Source organism: Chionomys nivalis, chromosome 17, assembly GCF_950005125.1.
Source record: "Chionomys nivalis chromosome 17, mChiNiv1.1, whole genome shotgun sequence".
Lineage (NCBI taxonomy): Eukaryota > Metazoa > Chordata > Mammalia > Rodentia > Cricetidae > Chionomys > Chionomys nivalis.
Genome location: NC_080102.1, coordinates 2,012,308 through 2,025,729, shown reverse-complemented (window position 1 = coordinate 2,025,729; position 13,422 = coordinate 2,012,308). Strand labels below are relative to the sequence as shown.

Sequence of the window (13,422 nt, the reverse complement as noted above, 5' to 3'; positions counted from 1 at the left end):
CCCCATCACCCCCTCTTTACTGTATCCCCATCACCCCCTCTTTACTGTATCCATCACCCCCTCTTTACTGTATCCCCATCACCCCCTCTTTACTGTATCCCCATCACCCCCTCTTTACTGTATCCCCATCACCCCCTCTTTACTGTATCCATCACCCCCTCTTTACTGTATCCCCATCACCCCCTCTTTACTGTATCCCCATCACCCCCTCTTTACTGTATCCATCACCTCCTCTTTACTGTATCCATCACCCCCTCTTTACTGTATCCCCATCACCACCTCTCTACTGTATCCATCACCCCTCTTTACTGTATCCATCACCCCCTCTTTACTGTATCCCCATCACCACCTCTCTACTGTATCCATCACCCCTCTTTACTGTATCCATCACCCCCTCTTTACTGTAATTCCCATCACCCCCTCTTTACTGTATCCCCATCATTCCTTCTTTCACTTTTGAGACCATGGATTCTTTTCTGTCTTGATTTTGCTCACCAACCTATTGATCTAGTTATTCAGCTAGCAAAAGAAACTACAAAGCCCGCCCCCACAGTGACACACCTCCTCCAACAAGGAAGGCCACACCTCCTAGTAGTGCCACTCCCTTTTCGGGCCATTTTCTTTCAAATCACCACAATCACGCTGTTGGACTCTAGATTTGTCCCCCATCTAACTAGGTAGCTAGTTAGCTTCTGTCTGTCAGTAATCTAATCTGTCTGTCTGTCTGTCTGTCTGTCTGTCTGTCTGTCTAACGTCTGCCTAACTTCATGGTAGAGACTGAAGGTGGCTAGACAAACACTCTAGCACCGAGCTATGCTTCCCGCCCTTTTGTTTCTTGTTAGTTGCTCACTGAGTTGTTTATTTGGACCTGAATTTACTGTGTAGCTCAGATAGCCTTGAACTTGTGATCCTCCTGCATCTGTTTCCCAAAGAACTGGAATTAGAGGTCTCTGCCACCAGTGCTGCTTTTTATTATTGTTATTATTATTATTATTATTATTATTATTATTATTCTCAGTTCTTGGGATCAAATTCAGCATTTCATAAATGTTAGCTGGCATTTTCCTACAGACATCCACCTGGGTCCTCATTTAAGTACAATGTTACAGCAAGCCTCCTCATTCTCTATTTCAGGGGTAGAGGGTACCATCTTACTCCTTCCTTGGTCTCCTTTGACATTGCTGGAAGTGCTTGTTAGTCTTTGCTGAAGATGAGGTCGTGCTCTGATTGCTCCAGTGGCCTACACTGACGCTGGCCTCACCATAGCGTGACGGTTCAGGCCTTTCATCGTAACCCTGCTCCAACAGGGAGAGAGTGGTGATGCTTATTAGCATCTGGTAAAGATCTAAGCCCAGGATTCACATGGTCTTTACTGACACTTTCCAGTTGAGGACAGAGTCCTTTGTGGGGATGAATCTCCATGTTAGCAGTTGGTCTTTGCTGGTATCGTCTTAGAAAACCTGGACAATTGAGGGGACAAAAGTCTAAATTCCTCACCATTTTGCCAGTGGAGGTCTTGCCATCGTGTTCTCTGTGATGTGTGCTCCTAGTAGAAAGGCTGTGAACTAGATTATCTGTTTTCTGGCTGTGTGGCTTTAGACAACACTTTTTACAGGGGCAGAGGCTTTGCAGAGAGTGATCATTGGTGCCTGTGGTGTATCAAAGTGGAGGGGATCGCATAGCTCCTCACCCCGGATTAGTAGGCACAGGCACTCCTCTCCAGGGAGGAACTCAATAGTTTATCTAGTCCTGAGTGATCAGCATTAAACAGATATACGTATCTGAACAATACTCAGTGAACTAGCAGGTTGTATTTACAAGTGTGTGTGTGTGTGTCTGTGTGTATGTGTATGTATGTTTGTGTGTGGACATGGTGACTTTCTGTGTAACACTCAGGCTATCCTTGAACTCACGATTCCACTGTGGTTACAGGGATTACAGGTGCACCTCCATTCCTGGCCTGCCAGTTCCTTTTGTTGGTTACAGTTGCATGTGAAACAGTTACGTAGAAAGCAGGAATACAAGTGGAACTGGACAGGTGGAGATGCTTGAGGTTCTGCACATTTAGCTCTGAGCAGAACACTATTGTGAATGTACGGTAAATGACAAAGTTAAGATGTACTTTGGAAGCGAGATATAACTACGGCTTCAAGTGTTGCCTCACTTTCCCAGAGATGATAACCAAGTGTAGTCCAGGCTGAGATTTTTATATCTTTTTTGAAGGCTATAATTCTATTGATTCTGTTTTTACAGCTCTGTTTACATGGGTTGAATGTTCCTCATCTAAGATGCTAGGGACCAGAACTGTTCAGATTTCTTTGTTTCGATTTGGATATGTATGTGACCTTTAAGTTGAACATTCCTAATCAAAGCATCTGAAATCCAAAGGGCTCCAGAATCTGAAATGTTTGACCATCCCTGTTGTTTAAATCTTCCTTCTATTCTATCCTTTTTCTTTGATTAATATTTTGCTGCCACCCAATCTTTCTCATTTCACATCAGATTTATTTCTTCTGTGTTTGGCAACTGCATCTTATACTCCAGGCTGTCAATGATCCTTACCTGTATCTCGCTACTATTAGAATTGCATTTCAAAATTATGGCATCAAATTTTCCTTATATGATATTCTGTTATTTGTTTATTAAAGCTGTTTTCAGGTAAAATCCAGGCTTTTCACCCTTTATGACTTTCTCCCCGTTGCCTGTCAGAATCCAAGTTCACAGAACACTGAAGCAGTGCTGCTGACTGGACTACACAGATCTTCCCACTAAGCTCTGCTCGTGCTTCTTCGTCTTTGCAGCTTTTAAAAAACTTTTTTGTATTCTTCATACTGTGAATATCTTGTCTTGTGGGGCAGATAGTTGCTGTGGAAACTGAACCCAGGATCCAGGGTTTGCCACGATTCCCATTGACCATTGAGCTGTATCCCCAGCTTGTTCTTCTGTTTCTGCATCTCTTTAATGTGGAGCTTGTGCTAAACCATCATGAATGTAACTACTATGTCATAATTAATTTTAAATTATGTATTTGTCTTTCTAACTTTAGGTGGTAAATTCCTAAAGGGCAATGAACTTTTTCTTTTTTCTCTTTTTGCCCCCTTTCTTCCATCCTGGGTGGTCCTTATCTTCTTTCCACAATCCCCCTTTTCTTGTAGTTGCTGAAAGTCATCACTGGTACCCTGTGGTGCAGAAAGAGAAGTCCATGCTAAGTACTGTATAGTTGCTATGCCCAAGAAGTGTACATAGCATGGATATTCACAATCACAGAAATATAGTCACGCAGTCCCAACCAGCTGAAAAAAAAAGGGACGTGAGATCTAGAGCTTGCTCAACAGCTAGTGCAGGGTACAGTCAGCAGCTAGTGCAGGGGACAGTCAACAGCTGGTGTAGGATACAGTCAACAGCCAGTGCAGGATACAGTCAACAGCCAGTGCAGGATACAGTCAACAGCCAGTGCAGGATACAGTCAACAGCCGGTGTAGGATACAGTCAATAGCCAGTGCAGGATACAGTCAGCAGCTGGTATAGGATACAGTCAACAGCTGGTGCAGCGGACAGTCAACAGCTAGTGCAGGGGACAGTCAACAGCTAGTGTAGGATACAGTCAACAGCTAGTGCAGGATACAGTCAACAGCTGGTGCAGGGGACAGTCAGCAGCTGGTGCAGGGGAAGTCAACAGCCGGTGCAGGATACAGTCAACAGCTGGTATAGGATACAGTCAACAGCTAGTGCAGGGGACAGTCAACAGCTAGTGCAGGGGACAGTCAACAGCTGGTGCAGGGGACAGTCAACAGCTGGTGTAGGATACAGTCAACAGCTAGTGCAGGGGACAGTCAACAGCTGGTGCAGGGGACAGTCAACAGCTGGTGCAGGATACAGTTAACAACTGGTATAGGATACAGTCAACAGCTAGTGCAGGGGACAGTCAACAGCTGGTGCAGGGGACTATAGAGCTGCTTGCGTGGATGATTAGACCTTTGTGTATTTGTCAGTAGAGCATAATATTATCTGCTGATGAATTTGACTGTGATAAAGAATTAATTGTGAAATGATGGTAAGGGTTTTTCTTACTGTTGTTTTTTCTTTACTTAATAGTTCTTTCTTTCGTTCTTTCGTTCGTTTGTTCGTTCGTTCTTTTTTCAAGATAGGGTTCTCTGTGTAGCTTTGGAGTCTGTCCTGGTACTCGCTCTGCTCGAACTCACAGAGATCCGCCTGTCTCTGCCTCCCAAGTGCTGGAATTAAAGGCATGTATCAGCATCACCCAGCGATAGTGTTTTCTTATTCGACAGTTTTATCAAGTAATTTGTTACCATGTTAAAGCCCTTTCCAAGTGTCTTTAATTTCTCCATCACTGGTTGTTTTGTCTGAATGTATTTTTGTGTTCTATTAGTCTTTATTAAAATAATCAAAGTTGTTTTCTTCTGATCATATATACTGGCGAATAAATTATAGACATTGTGTTTTGACCCCGTGTATTTCCCTTCTGCTGTCTCTCGTGCTCTTCTCCTCGAAGAAGAGTTTAGGTCTACTCAAGGCTGATGGGGTGGCTTAGCTAGTACAGGCCCTTGCTGCCAGGATTGACGGCCTGACTTCCATCCTTGGGACCCACATGGTAGAAGGAAAGAGAGAGCTGACTCCTCAAGTTGTTCCTGACCTCCACATATGTACTCTCACACACCCACACACCCATAGACACACAGATGCACACACACAGACAGACATACAGACACACACACAGACACATACACACAATTTTCAAATGTAATTAAAAAGTAAAATTAAAAAGAGTTCAAGTCTGTTCTGATGGATTTTCTTTTGTTTATCAAAGTGCATGACTTATAAAATAATAGAGAACATAGTCATTTCTTAGCTAGGTGAGGGAAGTAAGGACAGAGACAGCAGCCAACATGAGGCGGGAGTTAGGAAGTTACTTTTCTGTTTTCCCTGTAAGTGACTTACTAACCTAAGACACAATAGAACAGGGGTTATGTAAAAGTCACAAGTTGCTTCCTTTTTTTTCTTTTTTCTTTTTTTTTTTTTTTTGGCCATCAGTTACTAGAAGTAGTTAAATTATTTGACAGTGCTAAAATAAGTTTATTTTTACCTATGATCATTAATCTGCTTTAAATATGTGAAAATTTTTATTACTTAATGCCCACTTTTCTTTCAAAAAGTATATCTTTGAGCCAGGCGGTGGTGGCACGCCTTTAATCCCAGCACTTGGGAGGCAGAGGCAGGCGGATCTTTGTGAGTTCGAGACCAGCCTGGTCTACAAGAGCTAGTTCCAGGACAGGCTCCAAAACCACAGAGAAACCCTGTATATCTTTAAGGTCATTTAACTTTATTAATAGGAGTATATTTTTGTATATATGCTTAGATTTTTTTAAAAAACAAGTGAACTCAAAAGTATTTTTTCTAAAGCAAACAAAATAGTATTTTCATAGTTGACATATTAGTTGTAAATAAAATAATTATTGAATCCTATGATACTGGTTACCAGTTATAGATGTTTTAACATTTGTTGACTATAATTGAGAAAAAAATCTGAATATATACCATTTAATTTTGCCTTTATAGCATCCTTTTATCAAGAATGCAAAACCTGTGTCAATATTAAGAGACCTGATCACAGAGGCCATGGAGATCAAAGCCAAAAGGCACGAGGAGCAGCAGCGGGAACTGGAAGAGGAAGAAGAAAATTCGGTTCGTAATCAGGCTCAGAAAGTTCATATTTTAGATCATCTGGGTCATTTTTAAGTAATTTTATTTTATTTCTTAAAAAAATTATTGATAGCACCTACTAATCCATTACCTAAGTGATCAAATACTTAAACTGTTTCTTTGCTGTCCTTTTCTAACATTTTGAAAATCAGTGGTTAGTGGGATATAAAGTTGATACACAAGACTTGATAGGAGCATTTACCTTGGATTTGTGCAGTTTGTGTCTTACCACCCAGAACTTTCTCTTTCGTGACCACCGGTTACACTATGAAAATAGTAAGTGCTAATGAATATATGGAGAAATGGATCCTTTATTCATTGAATGTAAAATGGCTCACACTGTGTAAAACAACTGGTAGTTTTCTAAGATATTACATGCAGAATTAGATGATCCAGTTCTACTCCTACACACATACAGACGAACAGTGTCCAACTATTTCAACCAGAACTGTGAGGGTCAGACCTGGGCTCTGGCAACCCTCTCAAGGTAGAGTACTTGTTTCTGGAGGCCAGTTAACAGGTGAGTGATCCTGCAAAGTGTTGTAGTGGGAGCAGCGGGGCTGCGTCCCGGCACCCGGCCGCCCGCATGGCTTTACCCGAAATAATTACACGGAAACTGTATTCTTTTGAACACTGCCTGACCCATTAGTTCCAGCCTCTTATTGGCTAGCTCTTACATATTGATCTAACCCATTTGTAATATTCTGTGTAGCACCGCGAGCTGGCTTACCAGGAAAGATCTTAACCTGTGTCTGTCTGGAGTGGGAGAATCATGGCGACTGACTGACTCGGCTTCTTTCTCCCAGCATTCTGTTCTGTTTACTCCACTCACCTAAGGGTTGGCCTATCAAATGGGCCTAGGCAGTTTCTTTATTAGTTAACCAATGAAAGCAACAGATAGAAAGATGAGCCTCCTCCATCATTTCCCCTTTTTCTGTTTAAACAAAAAAGAAGGCTTTCATTTTAACATAGTACAATTACATATAGCAAAACAGTTATAGAGCAAGAATTACAGTTATAATATTTCTATCTATTTTATCTTTATCATAATAATGGAAAACTATAACTATCTATCCATTCTTCAACTCCATCAAAGACTCCAGAAGGATATAATATTACCTAAGCAAACAAGAAATCCAAAACTCTAGAAATGACAGAGACATCTCGCTGCCTGTACAGTCACCCAAAGTTCCTCTGTACCGTTGGGGCATCCATCTTCGGCCTACAGGCCCATAGTTTCCAGCAGACATTTCCATGAAGCAGGAAATTTCAAAGACAGTTCAGTCACTATCTGCTGTGTCCTGCAGAATGTCTCTCAGACTCTTTCATAAATCAAGAACCCCGAAAGATCATCTCACCTTTAGGCAAGTTCAGCAGTCCTCTCTCTGAGGGTTCTCTGTGTCCAGTTTATGCAATAGCCCAGGCAAGAGCAGTGTCTTCCCCAAATGGCCATCAAACTCCATAACGAGCCTACTTCTACTCTGAGCTAATCCCTCATGGTACACACAGAACTGTGGCAGTAAATCTTGTTTGCAAGTGCAAATGCTGTGACTGCGTGCAAATGCTGTGACTGTATGCAAATAGTGTGACTGCATGCAAATGCTGTGACTACATGCAAATGCTGTGACTGTATGCAAATGCTTTGACTACATGCAAATGCTGTGACTGCATGCAGATAGTGTGACTGCGTGCAAATGGTGTGACTGTATGCAAATGCTTTGACTGTATGCAAATGCTTTGACTGCATGCAAATGCTGTGACTGCATGCAAATGGTGTGACTGCGTGCAAATGGTGTGACTGCGTGCAAATGCGTGACTGCATACAAATGCGTGACTGCGTGCAAATGCTGTGACTGCGTACAAATGGTGTGACTGCATGCAAATGGTGTGACTGCATGCAAATGCTGTGACTGCATGCAAATGGTGTGACTGCATACAAATGGTGTGGCTGCATGCAAATGCTGTGACTGCATGCAAATGGTGTGACTACATACAAATGGTGTGACTGCGTGCAGATGGTGTGACTACATACAAATGGTGTGACTGTGTGCTATTTCTGATAATTGTCTGGGTTTTTCTCAGTGTTCTGCTGCTTTCTAGACATGGGAGCCATGAGCGCCACTGCAGGTCTGAAGCATGGATAGCTTCTTGTGCTGTGTTTTCTTTATTCATAACTTGTAGTGCGTCATCCCCAGACTTCCTGCAGCTCCATCCCATGAGAACCCTTTTCTTCCCCTGTGTAGTCGACCTTGTTTTCTGCTTTTGGTCGGTGCTCTCTCTGTCACTTCCTTACTCGTATGACTGTGTCTCAGGATTCTGCCAACACTGTATTTTTTTTTTTCGGACCTTGTATGTATGACCATGTTTATATCCATCCAATACACTGAATGTGGAGTTCTGAGTTAGAAATAATGTCACTCAATTAGCACCTTTCCCACGTGCTGACGCTAAGTGGGCGCTGTTCCGGCTGCCTCGTCCTTTTATCTTTCCTGCTGTTTAAAACTTCTTATGATAATGCCGTAGTATGACTTCTCAGGACTTCAGGATGTGAAGCCCTCTGGCTTTTTCTATCTGAAAATGCCTTCATCTCTGTGTGATTTATCTACGATTATTTTGTTGTTGTTGTTTCTTGATAATTCCATTCCCCTTCTCTTTCTTTCCCACTGAATGTTTTATTTTTTGTTGAACTTTATACTAAACTTTCAGTGATCTTTCTCTCTCTCTATTCCTGTCTCCTCATTTAACCTTTTTATGTTTTCTCATATCAAGTATTTACTATCCAAGATGTCTTCCTTTGTCTTTAGGGCCACGTTTTTATGATCGTATTTGCTATGACTCCCTGATTGTACATTGTGGCCACCACATGATGTATATGATATTTGAGAGTGATACTAAATGCCCTCTTGTGGCTCCATGAAAAGAACAGAACTGGTGGATCATAAACCACACTGTAAGTGACATTGGATCTCATTGCTCTGGGGCCAGATTTGCTCGCTTCCCGTTGCTTCTCTTCTTCCTTTCAGGAAGCTGTGCTTACCTGCTTCTAACTCTCAGCCCTTTTCTGGCCCTCTGGTTTTGTTTTGCTGGTGTCTCTCACTCCATGTTACCTCATTGTCACACGGGTGTCCTTTCCATTGTCTTTGCTGTTGAGTCAGAAATGTTTCACAGAAGACTAAATATAAATCCATGTGTTGCTCCTGACATTTTAATTGAGTTTCATGTGCCTGCCAGTAATTTCTTAGCTATTTTCAGTTTTAAATATTAAACTTGTAATATGGCGATGTTTAATATATCTCTGTAAATAAATCTATAGAAAACTTCGTTTTTAATGTTTAAAACCTTTTGAGTACCATTCTTCTATTTTCTGTGAGGTTGGAAATTAAAGTTTTCCAGGAAGGGAAGGTAAAACTTCTATAGCATTACAAAAACAAATAGACAAACACGATGGGAAGCTAGTAAGACATTCATACCAAGATTTTAGTGGTGACGGTAGAGGAAATGGTACTGTCTGTGAATGTGTGGCTGCTCTCTCGCAAAACAACCTGTTCTCGGTTATAGAGTAGTACCGCCTTAGCCTGCCCACTGCCTCTGTTCTCCCGGAGAGCAGCTGTAGGTAATGGCCGTGCAAATCGGACTGCACTTCTTCACATCTGTGCTGTGGAGTCCAGGTTGTTTGCAGCCTCTTACTGTGACTCTCAGCTTACCTGTTTCCTTTGGATATGGCCATTGTGGATTCTTTTGGATTTGCTACACTTTTGGGATTCATTTGGCTGAAACTTACTGAGTCAAGGTACCAGGGATCGACCATCTTAGGATGTGGCAGCAAGTTTTGATAGATGTTCTCGTGTCCCATCAGTTTTCTGTGATTACTTTCCTTATGACCCCCCACTTTATTATTTCAATGAAAGGCTTTTTAGCATGGGGGGCAGATCCACGCTACCAGATTCTGCTCCACACAGAGAACCTGCACTTGCTGACTACCCTGACATCTCCAGTCTGAGTGCTGGCTTAGTCCTTTACCTCATCACTGCCTGATTGGACTACAGCTTGACATTTGATGTTGAAACCTTTTATAACAATACATTTTGAAGTAAAATCAAAATTTTACTAATTTAAGTTTCTAGAACGTTGAAATTTATTATATTGAGTTGCTTCAAAAATATTCATATTTTATATTCACTATTCATACTTAGGCCAAATGTTGCTCCTACTTTTTTTACTCTGAGTGGATGCAACTCATATTTTATATTCACTATTCATACTTAGGCCAAATGTCGCTCCTACTTTTTTTACTCTGAGTGGATGCAACTTTCAAAGAATTTATGAGCTATAGAAATAATAACAAAGTACATTTCCAAATTTAATTTTCTCATATAGTTCAGTGTAGTGCAAATTCTGATTGGTTTTAATAATGAAAGGCCCAAGTTGTTGACAGAAATTTCTGTCCTATCCAGTCCCGCAGCTGTTCAATCCCAAAGAAACACACAGAGGTCTACATTAATCATAAACTGGTTGGCCTATTAGCTCAGGCTTCTTATTAACTAATTCTTACATCTTAAATTAGCGCATAATTCTTGTCTGTGTTAGCCATGTGGCTTGGTACCTTTTATCAGTGAGGCATTCTCATCTTGCTTCCTCTGTAGCTGGGTGATGACTGCAGACTGAGCCTTTCCTCTTTGGAGAATTCTCCTGTTCTGGTCACCCACTTATACTTCTTGCCTGGCTACTGGCCAATCAGCATTTTACTAAAATACAAGTAACAAATCTTTACAGGGTACAAGACCATTGTCCCACAGCATCCTCCCCCACCCCCTTCACTTTTTTTCAAAACAAGAACTCTGAATCTAATATCCTATGTTTAGCTTTTTTCCTGACCATTATCCACAACAACTTGTAACCAACATTCTAAACAAAGACAAACATCCACAATCCATTATTGGGAATGCAGGTGTAGTTTTCCAGGCTACTTCCTGCTGATTGTGGACACTGATAATCTTACAGGGACATAAAGAAAATTTAAGATTATGGTCAAGTCCTGACTGGAATATTCTGTGAGGCTTGATCATCTCAGGCAGCAGTCTTGAGGCTGTTCTGGATGTGGAACTCAGACATCTGGGCCATCCACTCCCACTGGAGATTTCTCAGGGGGTCTTCCTTGATCAAACCTGATTTTTCTTCACCCAGAATGAATCCATAGCCTCTCATTTCCTGTGGAAACAAAAGTAAAACCTCTTCTCCAAAGTAACATATCTTTTGACTGCAATTTTGAAGTCAAGGCATTTTCAAAATACATATGTTGGATTAATCCAGCAGCATTTATAACCAAATGTCTTTTATCAACTGTTGCTCTTTCCTCAACTGTCAATCAATTCAAAGACAACATAATAACATACAGTATCCAGACTCTCTGTGTATTTTTTATCTTTATATGGTTTTATTTTCAACTCTATTCCTTTTATTTTTATTTTTTGGTTTTTTGAGACTCAGTTTATCTGTGTATCTTTGGCTGTCCTGGCACTCACTCTGTATACCAGGTTGTCCTTGAACTCACAGAGATTCTCCTGCCTCCCCCTCCCAAGTGTTGGGATTAAAGGTGTGTGCCACCATACCCAACTACTCTCTTTTTTGTTTTAAGGACTTTATCCTTTTTTCTTTTCTCTCCCAAGCCTACATATATTTTTAAACACACTGAAAACCATTCAGAGGTTTTCTTCATCTTTGAATCTATCTTTACTGTATATCTCTTTTTCTGACCACATGAGTCTAGTAAACAGAGCCCACCTGAGAAAATGCTGCTACCAAGAAGCCATGCTTAACTCTGTTCTTTAGTGTCTAGACTTACTTTCCAAAGTCTCTCAGGTTTTGAATGGATTCAGTTGTCCACTTGGTGCCACTTGTTGACTGAGGTTTCTGTTCTGCCTGATTCTTCAGCCATCCATCCCCAAAGAAACACACAGAGGATTACATTAATTATAAACTGGATAGCCTAGTAACTTAGGCTTTGTATTAACTCTTTCTTACTTCTTAAATTAGCCCATTATTCTTATCTGTTTAGCCACATGACTTGGTACCTTTTATCAGCAAGGTAGTCTCATCTTGCTTACTCTGTGTCTAGATTATGACTGTAGACTGAGTCTTTCCTCTTCTCAGAATTCTGTTCTAGTTGCCCTGCCTCTACTTCCTGCCTGGTTGCCCCACCTATGCTTCCTGCCTGGCTACTGGCCAGTCAGCATTTGATTAAAGAGATACAACTGACAAATCTTTACAGGGTATAATAAGATCATTGTCCCACAGCACCGAGTCAGATATAGGGGTACATGTGGAAAGATCAGAGAAGCAGAGCAGCCAGCCACTAGTTCTTATTTCTACCGAATCCTCAGACAAATGGAGTACCCCGTCTCTAGGAATCCTCAGACCCAATGCTTGAGCTCCTGTTTCCTCCCACCTTACATTCCTCTTTGCCTTCCCATATCCCTTCCTGTCTCCACCTCCCTAGTGTTGGGATTAAAGGTGTGAGCCACCACCACCTGGTTTATCAAAGCACAAGTAGTAGGCTCACCCCTGGGGCCTATGACCTCCTCAGTCAAGGGCTCCTGAGCAGGCTCATGGGTCCGGCATGAGTTTTCTCCCGCAGAGTGGTTGGTTTCTCCCGAAGAGTCACATTACTATTCTCAGTGTAGGGCTCTTCTTCCCTGGTTCACAAGTTGCAGGGCTGGGGCTAGGTCTGTGGGTGTGTTGATGACCTTTCCCAAGCAGCCTGCATAGCCCTGTCGAGACCATGTAGAGGGAGCTTCCAGCTTGATGTCTGTTTGACTGTGGCCATAGCCTGTGCCTTCTTCAGCAGTAAGGTCAAGTTCAGGTGGACAGTGAAGAGCAATGGCAGCAGCCTGTTTTGTTTGGGAAACTTTGGAGCTTCCTTGGCCAACAGTTCATATTGTGATGTCCTATGTCTGTACTGGGGTTTTTGTTCAAGAGCCCATGGCTTCTTGGAGGAGCATTGATCAGTTCATTCTTGGAGGGTACCTCCATTCAAAATCTTTATTATATATATATATATATATATATATATATATATACATTTCCTCCCCCCCCCCTTTTAACGGGAAAGTAATCAGCCCAGGCAGGACAGGACAGGAGAGAGGATGGAGGAGGGGGCAGGATGGAACACTCTGGCAGACACACCTGTCCACGGGAGAACTTCAGATTTTAACTTGGTGGGTCCATCTGAGCCTACCCCTAAATCCTGCATTCATCCTATGGTTATATTTTTAATAAGCTCATGGCATAATATGCTTCCATGTGACTCTTTTGTTTATCCACAGTTTTGGTTGCCCTCCCTTCTTCCCACATCTTCCATACCTTGGTTCCCCACCCATTTAGACCTTTCCATCCCTGGTGCCCCCCACTTTCCATGACGGATGTGTTCTGCTCTCCTCCTGCTTCCCTCCCTCCACCGCCCTTTCTGTCATTCTGGCTCTTACACCAGCACACAGTGTGAAGCACGGTGCTCTACACTTCATAGCTAGGGTCATGTATTCTACAGACAGCCTGTCTTGAGAGGTGCTGGAATTATTGTACAGATGTTTTTAAATCAGTCAAATTACAAACCGCTTTCTGCAGTACTTACTTAGTCTCAATATCAAAGCTCTTTGCTAGAGCATCGTCAGTGCTCACTGACAAATACCTCTTTGTTCTCACTTC

General features: G+C 42.0%; 1 protein-coding gene across 4 annotated transcripts in view; it reads left to right on the top strand.

Annotated features, from left to right (window-relative positions):
* Stk3 (serine/threonine kinase 3) overlaps window positions 1-13,422 on the top strand; it is a 213,693-nt gene that overhangs the window by 112,230 nt on the left and 88,041 nt on the right. For all 4 annotated transcript variants that reach the window (XM_057792643.1, XM_057792642.1, XM_057792645.1 and 1 more), the window contains one exon: window positions 5,578-5,703. In XM_057792643.1, coding sequence (XP_057648626.1) covers window positions 5,578-5,703 — 126 coding nt within the window. The remainder of the gene's footprint in view (window positions 1-5,577; window positions 5,704-13,422) is intronic.